At 58.7% G+C, this 26,834-nt stretch overlaps 7 protein-coding genes across 7 annotated transcripts; all 7 read left to right on the forward strand.

The window, feature by feature from the left end:
- Positions 1-2,755: 2,755 nt before the first annotated feature.
- On the forward strand, positions 2,756-5,506 carry LINJ_36_1020 (hypothetical protein, unknown function; the record flags this gene model as incomplete). The annotated part of the gene is made up of 1 exon (XM_001469470.2): positions 2,756-5,506. The coding sequence occupies one exon, from the start codon at positions 2,756-2,758 to the stop codon at positions 5,504-5,506; it is 2,751 nt and encodes a 916-aa protein (XP_001469507.2).
- A 3,383-nt stretch (positions 5,507-8,889) lies between these two features.
- Positions 8,890-9,576, forward strand: LINJ_36_1030 (conserved hypothetical protein; the record flags this gene model as incomplete). Its single annotated transcript, XM_001469469.1, has 1 exon — positions 8,890-9,576. The coding sequence occupies one exon, from the start codon at positions 8,890-8,892 to the stop codon at positions 9,574-9,576; it is 687 nt and encodes a 228-aa protein (XP_001469506.1).
- A 986-nt stretch (positions 9,577-10,562) lies between these two features.
- On the forward strand, positions 10,563-11,069 carry LINJ_36_1040 (putative 40S ribosomal protein S10; the record flags this gene model as incomplete). The annotated part of the gene is made up of 1 exon (XM_001469468.1): positions 10,563-11,069. One exon carries the CDS (start codon positions 10,563-10,565, stop codon positions 11,067-11,069), a length of 507 nt encoding a protein of 168 aa, XP_001469505.1.
- Positions 11,070-11,747: 678 nt separating this feature from the next.
- On the forward strand, positions 11,748-12,254 carry LINJ_36_1050 (putative 40S ribosomal protein S10; the record flags this gene model as incomplete). The annotated part of the gene is made up of 1 exon (XM_001469467.1): positions 11,748-12,254. One exon carries the CDS (start codon positions 11,748-11,750, stop codon positions 12,252-12,254), a length of 507 nt encoding a protein of 168 aa, XP_001469504.1.
- Positions 12,255-13,184: 930 nt separating this feature from the next.
- Positions 13,185-17,075, forward strand: LINJ_36_1060 (conserved hypothetical protein; the record flags this gene model as incomplete). The annotated part of the gene is made up of 1 exon (XM_001469466.1): positions 13,185-17,075. The coding sequence occupies one exon, from the start codon at positions 13,185-13,187 to the stop codon at positions 17,073-17,075; it is 3,891 nt and encodes a 1,296-aa protein (XP_001469503.1).
- Positions 17,076-18,301: 1,226 nt separating this feature from the next.
- On the forward strand, positions 18,302-23,236 carry LINJ_36_1070 (conserved hypothetical protein; the record flags this gene model as incomplete). The annotated part of the gene is made up of 1 exon (XM_001469465.1): positions 18,302-23,236. One exon carries the CDS (start codon positions 18,302-18,304, stop codon positions 23,234-23,236), a length of 4,935 nt encoding a protein of 1,644 aa, XP_001469502.1.
- Positions 23,237-24,265: 1,029 nt separating this feature from the next.
- Positions 24,266-25,912, forward strand: LINJ_36_1080 (conserved hypothetical protein; the record flags this gene model as incomplete). The annotated part of the gene is made up of 1 exon (XM_001469464.1): positions 24,266-25,912. One exon carries the CDS (start codon positions 24,266-24,268, stop codon positions 25,910-25,912), a length of 1,647 nt encoding a protein of 548 aa, XP_001469501.1.
- Positions 25,913-26,834: the final 922 nt, after the last annotated feature.

Below are 26,834 nucleotides of genomic sequence, written 5' to 3' on the forward strand. Positions count from 1 at the left end.
CCTCCTTCCCCTTCTGCTCTGTATGCTTTGCGATTATGCTTCTTCGTGTTCTTTGTTGTTGTTGCTATTGCTGTTCGCTCCGTGTTGTGTATCCAATCTCGTCGGGCTCATGCCGCTGTGGGCAACTCGTCGCGCTTTCGTTTGCTTTTTTTTTGGTTTCCAGGCGTACGCATGTGCGTGTATGCGGATGTGTGTGTGTATCTCTTCCAAGAAGCTTGGCCACCGCTTCCTTTCTTGTTTTCTTTTTTTTTTAGCGTCCTCCCCTCTCGTCCTGTACTATGCGTTCCACCCTTCCTGCTCTCGTCGCCGATTCCGGTCGACATGAGCACGCATACAGGCGCGTGCTCATGCACGCACACACAGACAGACACACACCGTAAAGGGTGTTTCGGTCTCCTACTTTGTTAGAGTTGAATGATGTAAAGACTTTCCTGAGAGCGCTCAAGCAAGACTACATATATGCGTATATATGTTTAGGTTTGGGGGAGGGGGGCGATAAGGGCCATCGATGTAAACTGGAATGCACGCATCAAAGAAGAAAATGTGTGCTGCCCGCACATTTCAAGCTGTCAGTGACAACGACAGGCGACCTTCTGCATATAGTGCATCTCACACAAGCGTGAACACTGTCAAACAACAACAACAAAGCGAATGAACCGCATCGTCCGCTGAGTCGTGTAGAGTATCTGAGTGGACACCGAGCATAAATACAGATGTGCAGCCGCGCCGATCAACACCCTTGCGCGCACGTGTGCCCATCAGCTTCAGCTCCCCTGCGAGCAGAGCGTTCTTTTTCTCCTTGGGAACCTGTAGCGCTCCCGGCTGCACCGTCCTCATGTCGTCGCCAAGTCCGGAGACTCCGTGCACGCGCGCCGCAAAACGACTTTCCCACAGAACCAGCCGCTGCGCCTGTCTACTCGATGTCTGCCGCCTCTTTCTCTTTCTGCCTTTCACACTTCCACATCTGCGTTGGACTTCGGCTGCTTCTCCGTGGCCTCGGGCTGCCGCGTTTCTCTTCTCTTGCGTCTATCGGGTGATGCACACTTTCTGCTGCTCCCTTGTTCTACGTAGCTGCGTTCGTGTTTGCGTATGTGTGTGTGTGTGTGTAAAATAGAAGCGGCTATTTCAGGCGTTTCTGAACTTTGTCTTTTCCTGCGGTTGCCTTCATCTTGCACTTTTTTCCCCTCTGCTCTTGTGCCTGTTTCTGGCAGGAGGCGATCCGATCGTTGGCTGCTGGCGCAGCGCAGAGCCCCACACACTTCTCCAGGCGTAAGAGCCACACAGCCGGATTTTCTCTCTCCTCAAAAACAGAGACTTTCTCCTTGACCAGATCCCTCAACAAAAGAAAAACCAAAGAGCAAGAGCAGACGGTGCTCAGGAAAGCGAAGCGGAACCGCCCCGCCCCCGCCCCCGCCAAACGGAGCGACAGTCGGCGGCTTTGAAAAGAGAACACAGGAACGAGGCAGCAGAGGTAAGCGTGACGTCGGTATAGCTCGTGCTCGTCGCCTGCGCTTGGGCTTCACCTCGCCCCCTTTTCCTCGTTACGCGTCCACGGCTTCGGCTCTCGCGCCAACCGCTTTATTTACCCTTTTCTCTAAGCCCATCTCCTCTTGGTGCGGCGATACTTTTTCTTTTTGTTGTTCATGGGTGCTTGTTAGAAGCGCTCACTTCGTACGCACGAGTTCCCTCTCCTCCTGCTTCTGTTTGAGAAGCTTGGTCGTCTTCTCTTCATCCTCACAAAAACCCCCCTCCACAACCAGGCATCTATCTTTTCAGCCCCCCTCCCCCTTTTCTTCCTTCTCTCCGTTACTACCCAGCGCTGTCCTACGCTTCTACACATCCGCGAATTGCCGCACTCGCGCACACACACACAGTGAGAAGGAACACACTCTCTCACCGCTGGTTCCTCGGACTCTTTTTTTTTCGTGTTCTTCGTCTGCCTCGCCCCTCAAGGGTGCGTTCCTGTGTAGGCTTCCTCATCTGCTTTGACGACTTGCATAGTGCTTCTCCTGGCATTTGCTGTATTTTACCGAACACAGTTGCTTGAGTATTCTAGAGGTGTGCGTCCGTGTTGTAGGCTGTCTTCGTGCGTGCGGGCAACTCAAGCAGTAGAACTTTCACTGTTTCTGCACTCATATATATATATATATCTTGTATGTTTATCTCTCTCACTCACCTCAGCATCACGCTGCTGCTGTGACCGATTTAATTGTCGTTTTTTACTTTCCCCTTCTGGCATTCTCTTATCTTTTTTTTTTCGTGCTGTTGCCGCGGCTCCCTTCTCCGCGGCTGAGCTGCAGCTGCTGCACCCTGTCTCTTGCTCACCTTTTCACCCCATCCCCTTTTTTTGGTGTGTTCTCCTTGTTGCGTGAGTGCTTTTCTCTCTCCTTGGGCTTCATCAACGTTGCCTTCCGTGCTGCACAACGTCGTCCATTCTGGAAGGCAACCGCTCGGCTACTTTTTTCTTGACTTGCCTGCAGGTGCTGTGACTTGTTGGAGAGCGTCTCTGACAGGGAACAAGAGCGGTCGGTGATGTGAGCGCGTGCCGTGTGTGTCAGTCGACCCCCCCCAACCTCCTCTGATTCTCTTATATATATGTATATCTTCCACCTCAATTCGTTGCCTTACCAAAGCTGTGGTGTTCGTCCGTTTCGGGGCCGTGCGCGCCTTTTTTCTCAGCCCCGCCCCGAGTACACGACCACATTGTGTGTGTGTCTGTGTGTGTCGGCTGCTCCATCCGCACACACGTACGCCTATGTCTGTTCACCGCAATCAGCACGACGGCGCTTGCTCTCTCCTCCTCCCCACCCCTCCGCCCACCGAACCTCTTCCTATGAGCGGCTGCAGGAAAGTGCAGTGCTGCAGAGGCAGCTGGAAGCAGGCGTTCTGCAGCCTGCCTGGCAAGACTACTGCCGGCGTGACGTACCTTCGTGCTCTCGCAGCTGTCTTAGCCTGCTTCTCGACCGTGTCGGCGATGCTGTACATCTGTATTCTCGGCCTGGATGATGTGTACTCGGTGCAGAACAGCCAAAACGTTTACTACTCGAATGAATCCCTCGCCGTGGCAAGCGACGCGCTTGGGGGGACAGCGAACACTGCCGAGAGTCCAACATTGTTGTTTCCGCAGCTACGCGCCACCGTCGGCCTCCACACCGTGTGCGTCGGTTTCAATTGCTTCCTGCGTTCTCGTCTCACTGGCGTCTCGGCCCTTGTGGCGAGTGCGGCTCAGGGAACCACAGGGCGCCGTCTACCCAGAGAACTCGCCGCCGCATACGAGGAGGCCACATACCAGTACATCTTTGGCTTCGACATAGGTGCGCACTGCGGGACGCCATGGAGCAAGACACAGTCTCTTAGCACCTTCGGCGTGGCGGCATTGACGTTGTCGCTTGTATTGTCGCTCGCACTGTTTGCCGTCAGCATGGGTCTCTGCTTCGTGGTCGGCAAAACGGACTTCCTGGCCAGCAACACGACAGCCGACGGGGACTTTCATCTCACCAACCTCAACGCGCTGGACGTGCCTGCACCGTATGGGATGCGCCAAATCGATAGACATCTGCGAATGAAAACGCCGCTGCTCCTGAGCGCGGGGATACTTAGTTTATTCGCCTTTTTCACGAGCGTTTGCACGATGGGTGTCGCCGTCGCATTGAACCGGAGCAAGTCAAAATGTGGGCAGTCTGTGTGCGGGGCGTTTAAGCAGGGCATGGAGCGCTTCTACGAGCTGGCGGACTCCCTCCACGTGAACGTCTCCATACCTCGCACCTACTCGTGCGAACCAGGCAGCTCCTACATCCTGGTTTTCGTTACTTTCTGTAGCTCTGCTGTATGCCTTACAATGGGCTCTGCGATATTCTTCTGCTACCGTCACTCTCGGCACCACGAACAGATGCTGGAGATGCGCGATCAGCTGCGGCGGATAACGGAGGTGCAGGGTCTCGCAGGTGGCAGGAGTGTTGCCCGTGCGGAATCGCGGCGAGGGACAGCGTTGGCGAATACCTCTTCGTTGATCGTTTCAGTGAGTAGCCCTTCCCAGGCGTATTCGGACATGCATCACAGTGACTTCTTCGCCGACGGTGGACTAGCGCGGCGTCGCCACTTTGGGAGTCCTGCCGAGGATGCGCAACGGCGCCCTCGCAGCGTTGGCGCCGGCATCGAGCGATATCGACTTCTCAAGCAGTTCATGGCGGCGGAGGAGCACAGCCGGGGGTGTATCAAAGCGACGGAAAGTGTCCACTTTCAAGTATTCCTGGCGCTGTGCGAGACTGTGTGGCTCGCCGAAAGACTTTGCAGACTCCACATGCTTACACTCAACTGTTTTGTCGGCCCGGCTTTGGAGATATGCGTGCTGGAAACGCAGTGCCGGCAGCAGCTCATTCGGGAGTACCACGCCGGTGTTACTGAGGTCCTCGCCAGCTTAAGGGAGGATGCGGGAGTAGTCCCGTCACAACCCCGTCAACCGCGAGTAAAGGGCGCGGTTCTACAAGAACAGGAGAGGGCAGTGTGGGACGAGCGTGTGCGACGGTGGCAGCAGGTGAGGGCGGAAATGAGTCGTAGCTTTCAGCGCACCGCCTCGCACGCAGCTGCGGAGGCGCGACTGCGGCGAAGGCCGTCTTCCCCGGCTCATTCACGGACAGCCTCGTGCGCGGGGCCCAATATGAATGAGTGGCTCGAGAAGCTCGAGGAGCTAGATGCCACCTCTGTCGACAAGCTTTTCTTGGCAGGCTCACTTGCGGAGCCTCCGCCCAGAAGGAATGGGCAGCATAAGGAGGCAGGCACGAGCACCAGTTTCTCCAGCCCTACCCGTTCCAGGGCGGGCTTGCCCTTCTCCGGCGGCGATACCTTCGCTGCCTGTGATGCAGCGCGGTCGAACGTGTGCACCGACGGCGTATCAGCTACTGGATCCGCTGAAGCGTACGATCCTCCGTACGAACAGCAGGGGCGGCTGCATGAAGGCCCCTCTGAACGACCACATAAGGTTCCTCAACAGTCAGACGTGAGGGACGCGAGGCTGGAGTGCAGCGGGAGCGCCTGTGCCAAGGTCGCACAAAAAGGGAAGGAAAACAGGTATCTCGAACTCTTGACGAGGACTTCTGCAAGATCCACGTACTCTCTCCGCGGCAGCGTCTCCCTTCCCCCTTCATCAACACACGTGGCCAGCGAGTCGCAGTCGCTGCGGCCGGCGGTGAGTACGTCGAAGTCCAACAGCCAAGTCGATCCCATCAATGCCGCTGGCGATGGCGTAAGGCTGCAAGCCGTCTCGCATTGCACCGACAACGCTTCAGCTGCTGCGGAGTGGCATAAGGTGTTTCAAGGTGCTTCTGAGAAAGAGCCTGAGAAGGGCACAATCCTCGATTGCAAGAGGTTACGCAGCTGGACAGGGCCCACCTTTTCATCGGCGTCAACAAAGCAAGCAGACACGACTGTTTCGTGTGCGACTCCAGCGGCAGCAGCTCCATTGACTGGCCCGTGGCGTAAGCGCAGGGACGTGCAGAACCTGCTGTAGGCGGCGGTGCTACACAGACAAGCTTTACCTGGTGTCTCTCGCATGTCTGGGTCTGCCCTTTCTCCTCGCATCCTTATTTTCATTTTGCTTCTTACTCTTCCTGGACAGATGGCGCCATGGTTGCCGCTTCCGCCGGGGTTTCCGACTGGTCTCGTGTGCCTCCGTTGAATTGCCTCGTTTTGTTTCTCTGTACCGCCTCATGGGACACTTCGAACCACACAAACGAGAACAGCAACAAAAAAGAGCTTTTTTCTTTTCTGTTTTTTTTTTATTGTTCGTCATCCTACGAATCACAGGTGCTTTCTGTGCCGCTTTCTGTCTGTTTCTTTCTTTTCCCTCTCCCTCCCCACTTGTTTCCTGCGCCTTCACCTTTTGGCCGCTTGTGTATCTGCCCGCCTCTACGCATCTACACGCACACACAGACCTTCTATGTTCTGTTGTTTCTTGGTTGTTTATCTGCCACGTTTTTCTTTTCTCCTTCTCCCCCCTCTCTCTTTCTCGTTTCCCGGTGTGCCCGTCCTCCCTTTTCTGCCTTCTCTTTTTTGTTGCTGTTGATGCCGTTGTCTTCTTGGTAGGACTTTGTGCAGCATACAATGTCGGCGACGTGCCGTGTGTGTGGGTGTGCTGTGTTTCGTTCTCCTCTTTTAGGACTGCTGTATTCTCAACCTGCTGTCCCTCCTCACCTCACCTCACCTCACCTCACCTCCTCCCTCCTCCTTCACCCACTTTCTTTTTTCCTCTTTTCTCCATGGCGGTTAGTCCCCTTCTCTTCAGACGCATGCAAGAGGCTTTTCGTCTTCTCTGTTCTCTGCGGGCGTCTGGCTAATCGACTGGTGCTCTCACACCTTGTTTCCTTGCTTTTTGCTCGCGTGCTCTTAAGCCATTGCCACATCCAACGTTCCTCGCTCTCCGACCTCGATTGTTGTGGTGCTCCCGCCCTTGCCTGTGCTTGGTATGAGGGCGACTGACCTGGCGTTGTGCCCGGCGTGCTGCCCGACAGCTGCCGAGCGCCCTGTGCTAGAAGCACACGTCATCTAACGCCACGGTCGTGCACGCAGTGACCTGCTTACGCACGTCCCACCCGAGCTGCAGGGGCTTCCCCGTCGGGTGTCTATGGATGCCCCTCTGTGTCTCCCTCAGCACGACAAGCTGCGAGCTCTCTGTGCGCACGCGCATGCCTATCCGCGGGTCCCTTTCTGCTTGACACACACCCACTCCTAATGAGAGGCGTGCGGGTGCAGCAGAGGGTGGAATGCCCACTGCCACCACAGACGCATACCAGCGCCCCCACCTGTTGCAGCACAAGCCGGCAACCCCTTCAGACATCATTCATGGCATCCCTGGAACTGGAGGATGCAGCTAGCGGGTCACGCAGACAACAACAGCGTCGTCCTGAAACAGGCCTCAGGACGCAGACATGTGAGTGCTGTGCACGGGGACTGTCATGCACAGCTGGGGCATCGGGCGTCACATCCAAGGAAAACATCCAGGGGAATAGAGAGCAGGAGTGATGAAGCGAAAAGGTGCGAAGAGATGCATACGGGACAGCGCCGATGTGCATGTGTACGAGAAACGCGGCATCTCTCCTCGATCCGACCGGGGTGGGCTTTCACGGGGCAGAGATGCCGGAAGCGGGATGAGAGCACTCCCGACGTGCACCGCCGAGTCCTCCAGAGCCTCCCATGTGAAGCGTCACCGCACCACGTGATGGCATGCCGCGGGTGGAGGCGACTGAGACGGAGAAGCATGGCACACAGGCAGGATGTGCAGGGTCTCGGAGGGGCCTGGCCGGGGGCTGGTGGCCTTCCTCCCTGCGCGCATCCGGCATGCACGTGGAGCACCCGCGGCGTCCGCCCTCGAGCATGCCACCCCGGACGCGGACCGCTTTGGCGCGAGGCATGCAGTCCACACCGCGCCTCCGTCTGGCGCCGGTTAGACGCGTCTTTCCATTTCAACTGCCGGACGACTCGCCCGCGGCGAGGAGGAGGCAGCTGTGGCGCAGCAGGGGTAGGTGCGCTGTGGTTGCGTACGCGTCTGCGCTTGCGGACCTTTTCACTTCGTCGAACGGGCATGCCGAGAAGTTGACAACGGCTTTGCTGTGGGACTGCTGCGTTCTCTTCCGTGCGCGGCGAATCGCGTTCATGGGCGTTCGAGCAAAGAGAGAGCGGTGGAACGCTCCGCAAGGGGTGATGAGGGTGGGCACATGGTGAGCTACCGTCTCGCTTCCTCGCTCTACGTTCTCTTAACCTTTTCCGTCTCTTCGGGTTTTCCCTGCGACGCCCTGCTGTCCAGCAGATGTTGAAAACGACGGCAAGAAACGGTTCCGGTGTACCCGCGCTTGAATTCAAGGAGGAAGGCCAAACGGTCAAGCTGTTGTTGCGCGGAGATGAACTGGGTAGAAGAAGAGAGCTAAGAGCGCTGGGTGGGGACGTTGGTGGTGAGCACGAAACTCGTGATAAACACGGAGAGCGAAGAGGCTCGAAATTACGGCCCCTTCTCGTGGTTCGGTGCTTGTCATCTTCCTCTAATCGAAACAGCCAGGACGTTCCAGCCGGCACAGCGAGAAGTTCACGCAGGCGTACATGTACCACATGGACTTGCTGCTGAAGGTGCTGCGCCTCCACACATAATACATACATAATTCAAGTTTTTTCGTGGCGTGTCAGAGTGTTGTCAATCACGACTGCCGGTTGTTCGCCCTGGATGGAATGCGCGAGGGATGTCTCTGCGCGTCTTGTCGTCATTCTCTTGATCCCAGGGCTCCTGCTTACCTGTCAAAACTGAGCTGCGTACGAGAGAGTGCCTTCGTATGCTTGTCGACATGCGCCAGGCCTCCAGCAGAATCGAGGGCTCTGCGAAAGTGCATTGCTCGTGGCAGGTTCCCCATGCCGTTTCGCGTATTACTGTCGCGCCACCCTCTCCTCCCCTTCTGATCCCTCTCCGTTTTTTATTTTTCATTTTTGTTGTCCACCACGCGGCAATAACCAACCTGTGCGCGCGTTCACGGGGACAGGTGCACGTGAGCATTCGCCACCGATATACCTGTGCCCCTCTCTGTCTGCCCCTCTCCGTTTCATTGGCTTGTCCTCCCTTCTACTGCACAGAGTCATTGTGAAACGGATAAAAAAGTTTACGAGTGTACGCTGCCTGTCGTGCATCACGTACACAGAAGTTTTGCTTGCTTGCGTATGTGTGTGTGTGTGTTTCCTTCGTGCTAGCGTTCTGTATCGGCACAGCGTCGTCGCTGCTTCTGCCGCCCTTTTTGTTCTCGTTTCTGTTGGCGCTATACACGTTCGTCACGAAGGAGGCGCGTGGCAGCTGGCAGCCTTTCAGTGTCTCTTTTACCCCCTCCTTTCTCTCCGCGTGTCGTCGCTTCGTTCTGTATGTGTGCGCCGACGTCGACGATCACGCAGGACACAGACCGAAGCGCATACACAGGTTCACTGCTTTTTGTAGTGCCCAGCAAGGCGAAGATGTCGTCGAAGAGTATTGACGTTTTCAACGTGTCGCAGAATCGCCTGCGCGCCGCCACGTTCCAAGATGAGGAGGAGCGGCAAAACGCCGAGTACGCTGAACGACACAATCTGCAGGCCCTCTTCAGCGAGTTCGCGGCACAGTTGCGCGAGAAGGACCCCAAGACGGAGCATGAGGCGGAGCGTGTCCTCCTCGATCTCCTCTCACACCGGAAGGCAGAGCGGGACCGCGCCGCGCTGCGGCTGCACTTTGTCGCCTCTTTTGAAGTCAACCTCGACAATGGCCGCAAGATTTTGAAGCTGACGTCTGGGTCGGAGACAAGCACGCTGCACATTGTGCAGAAGACGCGCTCCGTCGCCGTTGATGAAACCTTCACGGTGTCGCTGGAAGAGGCCGAAGAGCTGACAGAGATGTTCTACGAGCTGGGCCGCTTCGTGGTGGAGTCCGGCAAGGGTGAGCTGAACGGGTTTATTAGCATCGATGACCGCGATGTGTTTCTGCTCGCCGGCGGAAAGGACTGCTCCGACATTGGTGACGAACTCTTCAACATGGCGTTTCTCATGAAGGCGTCGAGCAAAAATCGAGGGACGGAGTAGCGCAAGCAGAGCGACAGAACCCCAGAAAGCGTGAGAGAGGCGATGGTGCTATGGAGGAGTCGAAGGGCTCCAGCAACTGGAATGAGGGGAGGGTGGGAGAGTGATATGCAAGGGGGCCCGCGCCGCGAGCATTTTTAATTGTTGTGCAGGGTTGCCTTTCGGGCGCGAAAGCGTGTCTCCCCACTGTCTTTCTCTCTGTGATGTGTGCGTCGGCGCCACTGCCTCCTTCCGCATTCTCTGGTGTGCGTGCCTCTCCCCACCACCATCAACCCCACTCTTCTTCCTGTTCTATTACGACGGAGAAAAGGAAAGTACTCTTCGGATTTTTCATGTCTTTTTTTTTCTTCCTTTGTCGCCATGTCCTTTCTGTTCCAGTGTACGGGTACCGCGTGCTTGGACGTCTGCGTCTGACGTTACCTTATTCTTGCTCCCTCACCTGGCCACTGCGCCATCGTGCTTGTTTTCATGCCACCTCGTTCTCCACTTGCAGCCGTTCTTCTTGTCGTGTCTGCATCTGCCCTTAGGTCCCCCTCGCCGTCCAAAGTGTCACAGGAGACGGCGAAGGCGGGATACGGCGCACAGGAAACGCAGACGTTTTACAGGCGAGGGCCAATTGCCAAACACGAGAAAAAGCCGGACTTTCGTTGATGCCAACCTTCTTCCCCTCCCCCGTCCTCTCTACTGCCGCGATATCGTGGATGAAATACTGGGTCTCTTGGCGCGCGTCCTTTGCGTTGCCTGCGTGCGCGCCGAAATCGGCCTCCCATCGCTGTTCCGAGTCTTTGTCGTGAGACTGTCCGCCGTGGTCCTTACTTCTGCTTGCCGTCGTGCGCGGTGGTGTCTCCTCTTCCTCCCTATCCCCTTTTCTTTGGCCCTTCTTCGTTCCTCTGCGCATGTGGTGTGCTCGCACGCGCACCGGCTCTCATTCTCACCACCCAACCCAACCAGGCTCGCCTATAGACTGCGCTGAAGCCGCACCAAGAAGAATGTCGACTTACGTTCCCAAGCCATCGCGCGACAACGTGTACCGGTTCTTCTTCACGGAGGGCGTGATCGCGTGCAAGAAGGACCGCATGGGCACCTGGACGGGCACCCTCGGCGGCAACACCTTCACGGTTCCGTGCATTCAGGTGATGCAGTTGATGCGCTCTCTGAAGAGCCGCAACCTGATCAAGGAGCAGTACGCGTGGCGCCACTACTACTGGACGCTCAACGACGAAGGTATTGCGTACATGCGCAGCTACCTGCATCTCGCTCCGTCTGCGATGCCGAACACGCAGAAGCCGAGCAGCGTGAACTTCGAGAAGGTGACAGAGGGCCGCGGCCGCGGTCGTGGCCGTGGTGGCCGCGGACGTGGCGAGGGCCGTGGCCGCGGGCGTGGTGAGGGCCGTGGCCGTGGTCGTGGCCGTGGCTTCGGTGGCGAGCGCACGAACTACCGTGCCGCTGCCGCTGCATCGGATGGTGAGGCCGCCCCAGCCCCGGCTGCGGAGTAGATGCGCCTGGTTGCCGCTTGCAAGCACGTTTCTTCCGGCTTGCCATGCGAAGCCCGTGCGATATCTTCTCGCCCTGCGCTGTGTGTTGTGCTCGTAAGTTCTGTTTTACTTTTCTATGATTCTCATTTCCTTGTTTCTAACGACGTTCTACCAAACCAGTACACGTACACCAAGCGTTATCGCGGATTCAGCAGAGACAGGTGAGAGGGGAGTCGCGCACGGCGCCGGCGAAGCGTCAGTCCTGCTTCCGTGCTCGTCGGGTTTATCATCGTTGCGTGCCCCGATGAGTCGTCCCAACTCCCGCTATGTGCCAGATAGTGGACTGCGCTGTGCTCCGGTGCATTTTTGCTCTCAGCGGCATTGGCATTCTTGATTCTTGTGGCAGCGCTTATCGACCACGTTGTCCGCACATCTATCCTGTCCTTGGCGCTCCCCCGATGCAGCGCGAGCCGGCAGTTCTCAAAGACGCATGTGAATGTTTGCCTGCAGGGTGTAACCTGAATTACTTTTCTCTGTCTCTCTCTCTCTGACTCCCTTTGGCTCCCTTTTTTGTAACTCCCCATACTGCCTTTGCGGTGACCCTCCTTGTGGGGTATACCGACAACACAACCACACGACACTGAATCCTCCCTCTTCTACTCCTACCTCCTCACCGATGCGTGTGCAGTTAACTGGAAAATGTCGACTTACGTTCCCAAGCCATCGCGCGACAACGTGTACCGGTTCTTCTTCACGGAGGGCGTGATCGCGTGCAAGAAGGACCGCATGGGCACCTGGACGGGCACCCTCGGCGGCAACACCTTCACGGTTCCGTGCATTCAGGTGATGCAGTTGATGCGCTCTCTGAAGAGCCGCAACCTGATCAAGGAGCAGTACGCGTGGCGCCACTACTACTGGACGCTCAACGACGAAGGTATTGCGTACATGCGCAGCTACCTGCATCTCGCTCCGTCTGCGATGCCGAACACGCAGAAGCCGAGCAGCGTGAACTTCGAGAAGGTGACAGAGGGCCGCGGCCGCGGTCGTGGCCGTGGTGGCCGCGGACGTGGCGAGGGCCGTGGCCGCGGGCGTGGTGAGGGCCGTGGCCGTGGTCGTGGCCGTGGCTTCGGTGGCGAGCGCACGAACTACCGTGCCGCTGCCGCTGCATCGGATGGTGAGGCCGCCCCAGCCCCGGCTGCGGAGTAAGTGACCAGTGCGCGATCGCACAAACTACCTGTGTGTGTGCGAGAGGACCGTCTTCCATTAACAATGTAGGACATGCCATGTGTGCCAGCATTGCTTTTTTTAAGGTTTCTTTCTCTTGTTTGATGCGGTGCCGCATCACTTATTTCGATGCACGCAAAAAAACCAAAGTGGGCTAGGCGGACTCCGTCGCAAGGAGGTCGCCGGGTGCACTGCGCAGAGCAGCGGAGGACAGGTCTGAGGATGCACGGCCGCCTCGAGTGACTCTGGAATGCTGGGTGTATTCCATTTTTTTGAAAGTGTTGGGAGTGGATGAGCAACGCGCAGCGAGGAAGGCGGCGAGGCTAGGAATGGCAAGAACACCAATCCAGCTACCGCTTCGTTGGTGGCAGGTTCCCGGCCCCATCGAAAGCGCTACATCCCCCTGCGCTCAACCACGATGAAGGTGATCTGGCTGTTTGCCCTTAGAGCCTTTTCTGCAACTCGCGCTTCTCTGCGATGCCCCAATCGAAACTGCTGCTTCCCTGATCTCTCATCTTCTCCTTTCTTTTTGGCGGGGTGGGTCCTTCGGCGTGGCTTCTTGGTTGCGCCACCGCCCTGGCGACTCGTCCTCGCACCTGGCAAACGGTGTTTGCCTTTCTTTCGTTTCTCGCCGTTCATGCCTGGGCGGCGGTGGCGGCTCACTGTCCTGTCCCCCCCCCCGCCCCCTCCCCGCTCCGCGCAGTCACCGTCCCGCCACGTGTACGGTGCGTTGCTGAACTCGACTTCTTATTGTGTGTATGCGTGCGTGCGTGCGAGACTCCTTCGCCACAAATAGACAACAAACGACTCATCTGCCATACCGGGAGAACGCAGCTGAGTGTGCTCTCCTTGCACTTTCACTGCTATTCTACCGTGCGTCGAAATACGTGGGGCGCTTGTGCTTCGGGCGCGATGCGCACAAGTGTGCGATGGTCGGAGACGGCGGATGCGGTAAACGGTATCCGTCCCCCCATCAACAGCCTCTGCTACAGCCCGTCCGGGGACTATGTGGTGGCGTCGTGCGGCGTGCGTGTGCTGGTGTACGCCGCGTCCACAGGCACCCTATTACACTCGCTGAAGGGTCACCAGAACACGATCTACTGCGTAGACTACGCGTCGGATGGTAAGTGCTTCGCCAGCGGCGGGGCTGATCGGACGGTCATTGTGTGGTCAAACAAGGGTGAGGGCATTGTGAAGTACCAGCACAAGGAGTCCATCCAGGCCCTGGCGCACAACCCCAGCTCCTCTCATTTGGCGTCCGTGTCGAGCACTGACTGGGGCATCTGGTCGCCAGATCAGTCGAAGGTCTCCAAGTACTCGCTTCCGTCGAAAGGGTTATGTGCTGCCTGGACGCCCAGTGGCAAAACACTGGCGATCGGCTTGCTGAATGGCATCATTATGCTGATTGACAAGACTAGCGACGAGACGGTCCTCATTCGCCGACCAGCGCCTGTCTGGACTCTCGCCTTTACGCCGCTGCGAGATAAAGGCATCGACGTGCTCGCGGTCGGCTCGTGGGATCAGCGGCTGTCCTTTTACAACCTTTCGGGCACACCTGTCGGGCGAGAGCGGGAGCTTGACTTTGACCCGTGCAGTCTGTCGTACTTCAATGACGGCGAGTACATGCTGCTCAGCGGCAGTGACCATAAGGTGACGCTGTTCACGAGCGATGGCAACCGGCTCATTCAAGTCGCCGGCGCGGATGACTGGATTTGGTCTGCGCGGCAGCGGCCGCGACACAAGCAGCTCTGCTACGGCACCAACGACGGCACCGTAAGCTGCATCGACATCGCCATCACCACCGTCCACGCCATCCACGATGACCAGTACGTGTATCGCAAGGACATGACGAATTTAGTCGTGCATCAGCTCTTGCTTGATCGTAAAATGGTGATACCATGCAATGAGTATGTGCATAAGATCGCCACGTTTCTTGATCGACTCGCGGTACAGTTGCAGGAGCGCGTCATCGTCTTCGAGTTCTTTTACGACGAGGAGCGTAACATGCGCTATCAGGACATCGCGCAGGTTCGCCGTCGCCTCGAGTGCTCGCTGCTGTGCGTAACAACGAACGCCATTGTTGTGTGCAACGACAGGCGTATTACGATGTACGACTTCCAGGGGAACAAGCGGCGGGAGTGGTCGATGGAGAGCGCGGTGCAGTTTATGAAGGTCGCGGGTGGGATGGAGGGGCGAGAGATTCTGCTCGTCGGGCTGACGGGTGGCCAAGTGATGAAGGTGTTTGTCGACAACCCTTTCCCCACCCTGTTGCACAAGGGTAGCGCACCAGTCAAGAGCGCGGACTTCAGCAGCTCGCGCAGCCGCCTCGCCGTTATCGACAGCTGCAACACCCTCCAGGTCTTGAGGTTAGGCGAAAAGAATGAGCTGCTCTTCTCCGAGGACAACGTCACGGCGGCGGCGTTCAACGTCGACTTGGAGGACAGTATCGCGTTCACGACTGGCGACAATACTCTGCACATTAAGACAGGCTCGCTGCCAGCGTACCAGCAAGCGGTGCGCGGCCTCGTCGTTGGCTTCAAGGCAAACCGCGTCTTCAACCTTCATTACTCCAACGTGATGGTGGTCGACGTGCCACACGCACACGCGCTGTACAAGTATGTAGAAATGCGAGACCTCGACCGAGCCTACGATGTCGCGTGTCTCGGCGTGGCCGAAGCCGACTGGAAGATGCTGGGGCTGCATGCGATGAGCCAGCTACGTCTCGACATCGCGCGCAAGGCCTTTACGCACATACAGGACGTGAAGCTCGTTGAGTTGCTGAAGTCGCTGGAGCTGCGGCGCCGCCAATCGAGAGTCGAGGACGGGGTGCCGCCGACGGCAAGAAACGGCAGTGCCGCTTCCGCCACGGTGGTAGCGACCACGGACAAGGGAGGCGCCGGTCCTGGCGGCGAGTCCACGGCAGCGCGCGCGGCGGCAAAGGATAGCGTGCTGTACGGCAGCATCCTCGCCTTCCAGGGCAAGTACCACGATGCAGCACGGCAATTCATGAAGGCCGGCTGTGAGCTGAAGGCGGTGGAGATGTACTGCGACCTGAAAATGTGGGACAATGCGAAAAAGATCTGCACAAACGAGAAGGTGCTCAAGGATCTGATTCGGCAGCAGGCGCGCTGGGCCGAGGACTCGCAGAACTTCATCGAGGCCGCCTCGCTCTACGAGAGCTGCGGAGACTACGCGAAGGCGATCGGCATGATGGGCCAAGCAGGCCAGGTGGAGAAGTTGATGAAGATGTGCCGCAGCCTGCCCAAGTCGGAGGTCACTCTCATAACCGAGTGCGCCAATTTCTTTCGCAAACACAACGCCATCCCGTTCGCCATCGAGGCGTATGAGAAGGTGCAGGACCACCAAGCGCTTATCGGTATCTACGTCGCTCGCGGCGACTGGCGCAACGCTTTCACCATCCTGGAGAAGGCACCGACCCTCGCGCGCGAGGTGTACGTGCCATGGGCGAGTTGGCTGGCCGACAACGACAAGTTCGACGAGGCCTTGGAGGCGTTCCGGGCGGCTAAGTGGCCGAAGGAGGCGATGCGCCTAATGGAAACGCTGGCGACAAACAGCGTCACGTGTCGCAAGTTCCGTGACGCCGCCTTCTACTACATTCATCTGGCCGAGGAGTACGGGCGCTTTGAAGACGGCGAGAAGCCTACTGACGTGGAGAAGGCGGCGCGAATCCGACGCAGCAAGGAGTGTGTTCGCCGTGCTGACATCTACTACGCCTTCTCGAGCGTCTATGCCCACACCACGCAGCCGCTACCGTACAACGAGCTCAGCCTCTTTCGGGCAGCCAAGTACCTCTTCGGCATGTGTGCCGAGTGTGCCATTCCCATGAACGTCGGCAAGGGTGCCATTCTCTACACCCTTTCCCGCATCGCCAACCGGCTAGAGATGGTGCGCACGGCGCGCGCTGTGTTCGAGAAGCTGCAGGGCGTGATTCTTCCGGTGTCCATGATGGAGCAGGTGGACATCGAGACGCTCATTGTGCGCAGCAAGCCGGTAAAAGATCGCGAGGAGCTGCTGGACCGGTGCTTCCGCTGCAACCAGCTTCTTGCGCAGCTGCCGATGGCTGGAGATCGCTGCCCCAACTGCTTCCACCAGTGCGTCCGCTCCTTCGTTAACTTTGAATGCCTGCCGCTGGTCGAGTTCATTCTCGCCGACGACCTCGCCGACGAGGAGGCGGAGCGGATCATCGTCTCCGGCATTGGTCGGCGGAAGTCGGCGGACGATGAGCACAACAATGGCCAGAGCGACGCGTCGGATGCCAAGGCGTTGCTCAAGGCGAAGGAGTGGCAGTCCGACAGCGGCGCAAACGTCATCAGCTTCGACGATGGCAACATCGACTACGAAATTGATCAGCAGCTCGTCGCGATGGGCCGCTCCAAGGCGGCGGCGAATAAGGGCAATGACCCCTTCTTTACGCAGTTGCAGTACGTGCTGCGGCCCGGCCGCCCCACCGCGGCCTACCAGCCGTTTGTCGCGTCGGCGGATATCCTGAAGGGATTCCGCCGCGACGAGGTGTTCATTGTGCGACCGAGATACGGCACGCTGCCCGTGCCCAACCGCTACTACCGCCTGATGCGCTCCGACGTGAACGTGTGCTTGTGCAGCGGCTGCCAGCACTTCTTCATTGCAGAAGATTACGAGGCGGAGTGCACGAAAGGCAGCGGCTGTCCACTCTGCCGCTACCGTCCCGGGAAGCAAGTGAGCCGCTCGATGAAACAGATTCTGTTCGACATGGATGCCGCCGCTGCGGTGACGACGACTTCAAGCACGCCGGTCACTCTGTGACATGAACTACGATCACCGAACGCGGGCAGGTTATGGGTAGTGGGTGCTATCTACGTTTTCTACTGGCGAGGTACTTTCACAGTGGTTACGCGGTTTTTTATTCTTTCCTCACACCTCTCTCCCTAACCCGCCGCCGCCGCCGCCGTGTTTGGTTGGGAGTGTTGTGTGTTCGTGGTGTGTTGGGACAGCTCTTTGCTTGCTCGTTTGCTCCCCGTACTCCCCCTCCTCCGCTCCTTTTCATAGAAGGTGGTGGCAGGCGTGTGTGCGTGTGTGCGCGTGTGTGAGGGGTGGGGCGAGGGGTCGAAGGCGCCTTCCTCAAGATGTATGTCTAGCACCTTTTTGTATAGACCAGTTATGCGGCTCTCACGCGTTTTCTCGTCCTCGGTGCCTGGACAAGCCACACGCACCCTTCTCTTTCTCTTTCCCTGTGTGTGTATTTGCCGGTGCTGGTGCGCCCGGATGCGTGTGGGTGATCGCGGCATCCTGCACAAGAGTGCGTATAACAGAGGCGGCGAAACCCGCTGGAAGACGAAACCGTAGCACAAGAATGCGGTCGCGATGCACGGGCGGCAAGCGTGATCGAAGCCGCTGCCGCAAAGGTGACTCTCGCGACGGGGGGTGGAGGCGGGGGTACACCGCAGGGCTGAGATGACAGGCTGCTTCGCACGACTCTCTTTCCATCGGGTTCGACCCTATGGATGCCATGGCATGCCCTCTGGCGTACTCACTTGTTTCTCTGTGGCCGAGCGGACGTGGATCTGAAGAGGCCTTAGAGTTGCTGGCACAACCACAAGTTCGGATAACTATCCATCCCTTCCAGTCTCCTCTTTTCCCATAGTGTATAAAGTGCAGCTGCCTCATGCATCACCTCGTCGAACGCCTTCTCGTCTCGTCCTCTCACTCAATGCTTCGTTTTTTTTTCTTGCTGTCGTTTACCTTTTTATTTTTGGCTGTGCAGCGATTCCAAGCAGTACACTCCCCCTCCTCCTCCACCCCTCCGCACTCCTCATTGACGTTTTCTTGCCCCTCCGTACCGCCGTCAGAGGCGTCGAGGGCTGGAGGTGGCGGCGCACAGATACGGGAGCGTGTATCTCTTCTAAGAGCCCCCTGTCGGGCACCTCCAACCGACGCCATCAGGTTGAACCGTTTAGCTGGAATATATACTTACATATATACATGTGGAAGAAGGAAAAGGCAGCGCCGTGGCACAGTGGAGCTTTGTGATGATGGTCCGAAGAAGACATGTGGCGCAGCCGCGCCGCGGCTGGCTGGGCATTCTTCTTATTTTCTCCATCCTACTCGTGTCAGCGGAGGGGGTACGCTTGGAGACGGGAACCTTCTTAATGGACGAAGATGTCGAGTGGCCGTGGCTGCCGCAGCTCGACTTACCACTGCCACCTGACTTCATGTCTGGGCAGCGCATCCTCAGCACGCCTGAGCAATGGATGGTGCTCGCTCACGTGGGAGCTCCGTTCCGCGTTGTCACGGACACCAAAATGGATCTTATGCGCCTCTTGGAGGTCGTTAAGTTCATGCTCCCCGCCGACGCTGGCGTCTGCCCGCGCTACAGTACAACGCGCCGCATCGTGCACTACTGGTTTCACCCAGAGCAGTTGAGCCTGCTCTTTGGTGAGGAGCGCTGGTCCGCCCTGCAGCGGTTACAGCGACCAGCCGCCTGGTCTCTGGTGCTCAAGGACGATGCAGGCCCTGCTGTCCGGGCAGCAGAGCGTTTCATTGCCAAGCTGCAGGCTCTGGACCCACCGGGGCAGATCACTCTCATTTCCCGCCGCCAGAGCTCGAGTTTGAGGACGACGCGTGTCTCACTTGCCGACTTCAAGGTGCTGAGCCGCCTCACTCGCATGACCAACACTATCGAGTATCGGCTAACGCACCTGACGGTGGATGCCGAGGCGCCGCTGCACCGCATGCAAATACAGCGTCTGCTGCGTGCAAAACTGCGGTATCACGAGCATATCAAGGCCTTTGACGAGGCCGTCGCGGAGGCTCAGCGCGATCTGCACGTGAGTCTGCAAGAACTACTGAAAAGCGAGCAGGCGGCGTATGCAGATCACGTGCACTTCAAGCGGAGCTACCAGCGCTTTCTTGTGGAGCGCCAATCGCGCCTCCGAGCAGAGAAAGGGGTGAAGGATGCCGCCGACGGATCCGATGGGGAGTCGTCTATGGGTCGCGACGCCGGATCGCGCCGGACTGCAGCAACGAGCATTCATCGTGCCGCGGGTACTTCCCTCCCATCACCGCTTGATGGCAGCCGAGATGTGTCGTGCAGGAAGGTGCTCGCTGCCTGGAGCACGCTCCGCGCAGCCGGCGTCTGTCACGAAGCGGAAATACGTGTGGCGCAGCTGCGTCGTCTCCATTCTCGGCATCGGTGCAAGGAGCCTCTGCCGGAGCTGCTGGTGGCCTCCTCTACTGTCCGCGGAGAGGCGGGCCTGAGCCCGGCGGCCGCGCACGTATGGCGTGACGGTGTTGCAGAAATGAAGGCGCAGCGGCGCAAGTCAGGTGCGTCACCGACGCCTGCGCAGGTGTTCGCCATCCTCTACGGTGTCTGGGAGGAAGCGAAGGCGGCCACACAAGCGGCTGGTCACGCCCGAGAAGCGACATCTGCAGCCGGCGTGGTGACAACTGCGGTGGCGGTGAATGAGGCCTTCAATGCGTCCGCCTTCGCCGCATTTGTGGAGCACCTAGTGCAAAGCGGCGACGCGCTCAGCGCCGCGCCCAACAGCCGCCTGCCACGATGGATACGCGCGGAGCTCCACTACACGTTGGCCCTTTTACAGCTCATAAGGCCGAAAACCCGGCCTTCGGAGAAGCATCCTGCCACGGTGTCCTCGAGTGTGCGCGCTGTGGTGCACTTGCACGAGTCGTTGAGTGCCGGGTCCCACCACGCTGCCGGCGCCTTGGCGACGCTCCGGGAACACGGTATATTTGCCAGGCAGCAGAGTAAGGCGGCCATGATGCTGCTGCTACAATCAATGGAACAAGCACCGACGCACCTGTGGCGCGAGCTGCTTCTGCGCCGCTCTCCTTGTCGTTCTCACGAAGCAGCGAGGGCAGCATCAGCGAGAGCTGACCCGTCGCGACTCCTCCGCTTCGAGCAGTTCTACGCCGTGGACCACACCTTCAGCGAGGTGGATGACCCTTTCATGACCCGCCAGAGCATCGCGACACTCATCGCCGTGACAAGCGAGAACATCCACACCGGCGACGAGGAGCCGGAGATGGAGGACGTCTACCGCGAGGCGGAGGTCGGACGCGGCGACGACGAATACGAGGGGCGTTTGACGGCGCGGCTAAATCGACGCCTTCTGAAGGCGAGCATGCTGTTCTCCGGATTCAAGGGGGTGCAGCGAGACGCGCGAGAGGCACAGTGCGAGCTCCTCGTCATCCTGCGTCGTCTCGGCTACGTCTGCGATCTTGATCTTCGTCGCTTCTATACTAGTGGCGTGCCGTCACATGTGCCCGATTCGCCGCCTGCTTCCTCGGCGGCGCCAATGACCATCATCGGCGTTCCTCTGCCGGACTCCTGTGCCGAACATGAGACTGAGCTGGTCGACGTCATGAGCAACAGCCGGCACACGCTTTTGAGTTGCCCGAACGGAGTTCCTTTTCCACCACGGCGATCTCGGCGTCAGCTCGACGTGCCCAACTCGGAAGCTCTGTTTGAGTTGCTCCTGCAGACGCTGCTGGCCCTCAGTTACGTGCAACTCATCCACAGACATCGGTACGATATGAGCCACCTGTACGCCTCTCTCGCCCTCGAGATGTCCCTGCGCGTGCCACGTGCGACAGTGGAACGCTGTGCTCAAGCAGCAAACATGAGTGCCTTCGTTGAGGCGCACCACCACCCGGGCGACAGCAACGGATCGTGGGCCCGCTCGTTTCTGGAGGCGGTGAACCGCGTCGCAGACAGCGACAGCGAAGTTGCGTGGGCTGCCGAGGTACTGCTGGATCAGCTGCAGAGCATCAAAAATGCGCCGTCGCAGGCGCGCGGCGACGGCGCAGCATTGGGGCACAGAGTTCAGCGGGTGCTTCGTCGCTTTGCGAGCGTGGCGGACTCTCCGTTCGTCTCGACCGAATCCCTGCTCCTCATAGGGACGAGCCGATGGGCGGCGAGGGGCCCATTGTCCGGTGCGGCGGCAGAGGTGGCGGCGTTCGAGAAGGACTTGGCCGAATGGACAATGGAACCATTCAGTCTGTTTCATCGACTCCTGCAGAAGCGTCCGAGGAGCTCCAGTGCGGCGGCGACGCAACAGACACCGCACCCATCTCACAGTGGCGCAGCGCCGGGGTCTTCAATGGGCGTGAGTCTAAGCACCACGGTCATGGATGTCCACGCCCTCTTTCTGGTCTGCTTGGCAGCGATGAAGCGATGGAGGAGCGACTTCCCTCTTGTACACACGCTGGACGCGACGACCTACTCGGCTCGACGCACCGATCCGTTTGTGCTAAGCTCCTTTCTCCTGCGAGCGCGCGACACCGCCACCGGCGCACCCCTCATTTCCATCGAGAAGCTGCGCGACGTCGCGTATGCCGCCTCCCCGCACTTTCTGGGGGAAAGTCCGCAATTGCTGCCGCTCGTTGACGACACGGTCGACTCGTATGCGGCGCGGCTGCTGCGCTTCGCTGCCCGGCACATTCACGCCCTAGAGCCGTGCGTCGAACTGCTCCGAAGCGGTGGCTACGGCGTTCGTCGCACCGACGCCGGCGGGGCCGCCTCAGCTGGGATGAGGATGAGTGGCCACTGGGGCAGCTCTCTTGATGATGGCCCACCGCGAAAGTCGCGCCTGCAAACCTTGCGTAAAGTAAAACAGCACACGATGGAGAACGCGGATCTGCAGCCGCTGCTCTACGCCGCGGACGTGCACGATTACATGAACAAGTCGCGCTGGACAAGCGTTGCGACGGTGCTGAGCGCCGTGTACAAAACTGTTCTATACCCCTTCACGACGACTGCGGCAGAGGCGCTGATTGCGGACATGGAGGCGCAAATGCAGCTCGTGACACCAGAGGAGCACGGCGCTGAGCTCAGCAGCCGACGTAAAGCGGGCACGGAAGAGTCGCCATCGCAGGAGACGGCGAAGGGGACCGCAAGGTCGGCAGGGACGGGGGTCTCCGCGTTCGTGGACGCCTTCGCGAAGGACGCCGCGCTGCGCGAGTTCTTCATTGCCGGGCAGCTGCTCACCGTCGCGTTGGAGTCTGGCATGCCGGAGGGATTCTCGCTTGTTCTCCTTGAAGCCGCGGACCGCGGCAACCGATATCTCCGCCCCATCGCAGAGCACTTGGCGGAGTCTGTGTTTGGCCGCATGGCGCCGAGCGTGTGGACGGAGCACCATCTCACCGCGCAGTGGCAGCGGGAGGAGGAGGAGCTTGTGGGTGAGGGCCCACTCTTTGTGCTGGACACGCGCACACCCTTTCGCTACGCGTCTGTCGAAGCTCGCCAGGAGCTCTTTGCGCGTGTGAGTCGGTGGAATGCAGCGAAGGCGCAGCAGGGCGACATTGGCGAAGTCTATGGGGCGAGAGAGCGTCAGAGGACTCGAGTGTCGCAGGCGCTCGACCAGTTGCTGTGGTGCGCCGGTTTCCTCACGCGGCGTGTCTACAGAGACACCCATCGCGTGTACCCGTATGCCTACGAGGGGTCTGTTTTTCCCGCATCTGATCTGGAGTGCGTCGCGGACATGAATCGTCTGTTAAGGTCTCAGAGACCTGCCGCCGAAACGGCGGCATCGGTGGTGACGGAAAGGGAGCCGGCGTGGACTTTGGCCGAGTGGCGACACGCACAGAAAAACGGCACGGCTCTTCTCCGCGACTTGAGCGAGCGGTTGGGCTACGTCTACGACACTGTCGAGGGGGCGCCGGCGCGCCGTTTTCCGCTTTCCGCGGCAGACTTCAGCCGAAATGTGACGGTGGAGGAGCACGCTCTGCTCTTGGCAGAGCGGAACCAGGACTACCCCTCTCGCTTTGCGCGTGTGTCGACGCAGTTGGTGGAGCCGTGGAACCGCCTGTCGAAGGACTACAGCGAGCAAGTCGTGGCGTACGGGGAAGGCTTCTACTACAACCAGCGCTTGCACCGCATCAGCGGGTACCGCTGGGGTGCTATCCTGCACATATGGTGGCTGCGTGTGCGCAACATGTGGCCATGGTAGTCGAATTCGCCGAGAGTGGCGAGGATACGGAGGAGAGAATGTGGTGCGCATCCCGGCTAGGACTGAGTGGCAGTGATGTCTTGCTCTGCTCACGAAGGCTATCAACACAACGACAAGCAAAACAACGCCATCAGATACTGGATTTTTTGCCCCTATCGGTCTCTTACAGAGAAGCACACCATGGTGTGAGGTACGTGTTCGCCAGCTCACCGTTCGCTCGGCCTGACTCGAACACGGATATCCCCCATGGACACAGCCACGCGCGCTTGCCTACCGTGTGGGGACAATGGCGAGAGAAACAAGGGGACAGTCGTGCACAACATGTCGATCCTCTCCCCCCTCCCCCACCTTTGCAACAATGTTACTTCAACCTCTCTCACCGTCACGCCTGTGTGTGCGTGTGTGTGTCTGGTTTCGGACGGGTGTGCCCAAGTTGTTGTTGTTGTGCTTCGCCCATGCGTTTCTCATGTCAGTGTCCTGCTGACACTCACATGTCGTGCAGACCAGCGCTGCTACCGCCTATGGCGACCGAGACATCCCACAGCTACGCAGCAAAGCGAAAACGCTACAGTGCCACCCATCGGCTTCACTTGATCGATGTCGAATGCGCTGCATCTTTGGCTGCCCTCCGTCCCACATGAGCGTCAAGGCTTTCCCGCCACTCTCTCGCTCCCTTCTTGCGCCCTTTCCTCCGTCCGCGTTGCCGCTCGCCTCCATCTACGTGCTGACGCCCCCGCCACCATCACCACCACCACCACTTCTGCCTTTCTTGCCTTCACTGGCTTAGCTTCTTTGCACATGGCGTTCCGAGAGGACGCAGCTACAAGCAAGCGCACCGCTATCACTCAGACCTACTCACACACAAGCGGGTGCCCTTGAGCGCGCAGGTGTTCCTCTGCCTAGTGCCACTGAACTCCTCTCTCCCCGCCGTCAGAACGGTATCGAAGGTGCATGTGCAAGGTGAGGAAGATCCGGGCTCCCTAGGCATGAGTTAATGGTCCACGCGCCTTACAAGCAATGTTGATTCGGATGTTTGCTCGGTTCGTGTGCGTGGCCGCCATCGTGGCTGCCCTCGGGCTGCTCTCTCCAATCTCTGCCGACACTGCCCACCCCCATCACAGTCGATCACACACTGTGACCATCGAGTCTGGCACACTTCCAGAAGCGAAGGCCTTTGCGCCACTGCGGCTTCGCGCTGGGGAATGGGTGTACAACTTCAACCCTGGAGAAGAGGCGTTCTTCTTCGAACCCGAAGATGCTGGAAATCGGCAGTGGCAGCAGTGGAAGGCGGACTTGCGTCTCTTGCAAGCGTATCAAGAGAAGCAGCGTCTGAGCAACTACCCCTCAGGTGGTGAGAAGACAGACACCCCAGACAAACCGGGGAACACTGAACGGCGCGAGCCAGGAGCATTGCCCATTGCCGAGTACTTCTCTGATCGAAACGTGCAACGGCGCTACGCCGAGAGACTGAAGGAGCAGTCGTTCCACAACCTCAGCGATGCGCAGGGGGCTGCTGATGCTCGCGCGCTGGTGGAAGGCGAAATAGCGGCTATGTGGCACCTCGTTCGGTCGGCCGGCTCAAGTGACAGCTTAAATGATCAGCAGTTCCTGGGCCTCGTGGAGCGGCACTTCTCCCACACGATCGCCAACACAAGTGCGGCGGCGGCCGCCGAAGCCACGACACCGTCATCGTTTCCGTTTGCACTCCTTCGCGTCCCTCTAGTGCTTGAAGCCGACGTGCTGCCGTTCATGGAGCGCGAGATGGCCCATGTGCGCGATCTGTGGAAGTCCCGTCGCGCGGGAGCGGCGACGCCAGCGGCATCGAGCGTGGAAGTAGAATCCCAGCTGCAGCGCCTCTCCTCCGCTGTCGAAAACAGTAAGACGGTGGGCACGGAGCTGGCGGCCCTGGTAGAACCTTTGGCAGATGCCGCGATCGGTTGGGTGGCGTCGACTCTCACGACGACGCGCGAGGCTATTGTCGCGAACGACGAGTCGACGGAGGCTAAGCGATCGGAGCTGAAGCAGCTGCTCAAGATGCAGTCTAGACTCCGGAAGGTGAGACCGATACTGGAGAAACACCGCAAGGTGTACCAGAGTGTTCTGCAGCGGGGACAGCTGCCGAACGCCCAGGCGACGCTCTTTGCGCTTCAACTCATAGCCAAGCAGCGCTTTGGCGACGATGTGTCTGGGCTTGTCGAGGCGGTCCCCCTTCTCAGCACCACCGCGCCTCTTACCGGGCTACTGGAGCAGGAGTGGCGGGCGCACGTGCTAGCGCCGTATGGGATGTGCGTTCTTGTGACTGCAGCCTTTGTTTGGGTATGCGAAGAGATCAAGGAGCGGTTCATGACCCGGGTGCGGGCTCGCCGGCTTTGCATGCCTCTTGTCATGCCCGCGTCGGCATCGGGCTGCACGCGGCAGATGTTCATGCTCGTCTCATTCCTTGAGCTTGTAGTGCCCCCGCTTCTCCCGGTTATCGCGCTAGTTGTGCACCTGCGCGGGGCGCGGGTGTGGATGTGGGGTATGATCGCCTTGATGCGTCCCAGTCAGCGCGCGGCGTGCCTTGCGTCTGTGACACTTTTAATGCTCTCGGCCTACCTAGTAGCCACAATGGTGCGACGTGTCTTTCAGATCATCGATCCCTCCGTGTATCGCCGCCGCCTCGCCAAGAAAAAGTGAATCTGCCTCGCAGTCACCCTATATCGAAAAAGGACGGGCGTGCTTTCGCTTGTGCATAGCTTGGTGTTTTCCGCCTCGTCGAAGTCGGAGAAAGGGCAGGAAGCGAGTTCTTCCGTGAGAAGGGTTCACTGGAGATGTGGTAGGCTTTGGTAGGCATTCCGCCCTCTCCATACACGTTTTGGAGTATATGTGAACAGGGAGCGACGCTTGCACACCTGTGGAGGGCTGAGTGGCAGCAGTCTTCTTTCACAGGGCCTGCGCAAGGAAGTGGATGGTAATGCTGGGTGATGGACTGTCTCTTTGTTGCCAGCAAACCTGCCTGCGCATGGTGGTGTCGCGCGCTCCTCGCCGTCGTTTTTATAGCTTCTGTCGCGGGTGTTTTTATCACTCGGCCAACGCAACAAGGAAAACTATATATATATATATATGCAACGATACAGCACATCAGGTCGGTGGGGCGCTGCAGTGATGTTAGCTTCTGGTCGTTTCGGTCAAGGTGTTTTCGTGCGTATTTGCGCACATTTCTTGTGCGGCGCAGGGCCGTCCGTTTTTAGCGTCATTGCCCCCCCCCCTTTTTCCTGTCAGCATCGCTCTGCAATAAAAAACGGAAGAGAGAAAGTGTACACAGCCGCACAAGCGGAGGCGTCACACAGGTGATAGACGGTGGAGTTCGCCATTTCGAAGCAACGACTCTGCGCACGAGCGTCCCCTTGACGTGCGCGCCACCATGTTGTTGGCGTTGCGCCTTCGTGTTTGTTGTTGTTTCGTTGCCCTTTCCCACGCCTACCGTGCCTTGTCCTCGTCCTCCTTTCCGTTGTGCTTTGTGTGTGTGTGTGAGTGGGTTGCTGGGAGAGTACAACGGCGGTTTCGAAATATACAAAACGAAAACGAAGCGCGGCGTGAAAGACGAAGACCGATTCGT

The sequence above is a fragment of the Leishmania infantum genome, chromosome 36 (assembly GCF_000002875.2).
Source record: "Leishmania infantum JPCM5 genome chromosome 36".
Classification (NCBI taxonomy): domain Eukaryota; phylum Euglenozoa; class Kinetoplastea; order Trypanosomatida; family Trypanosomatidae; genus Leishmania; species Leishmania infantum.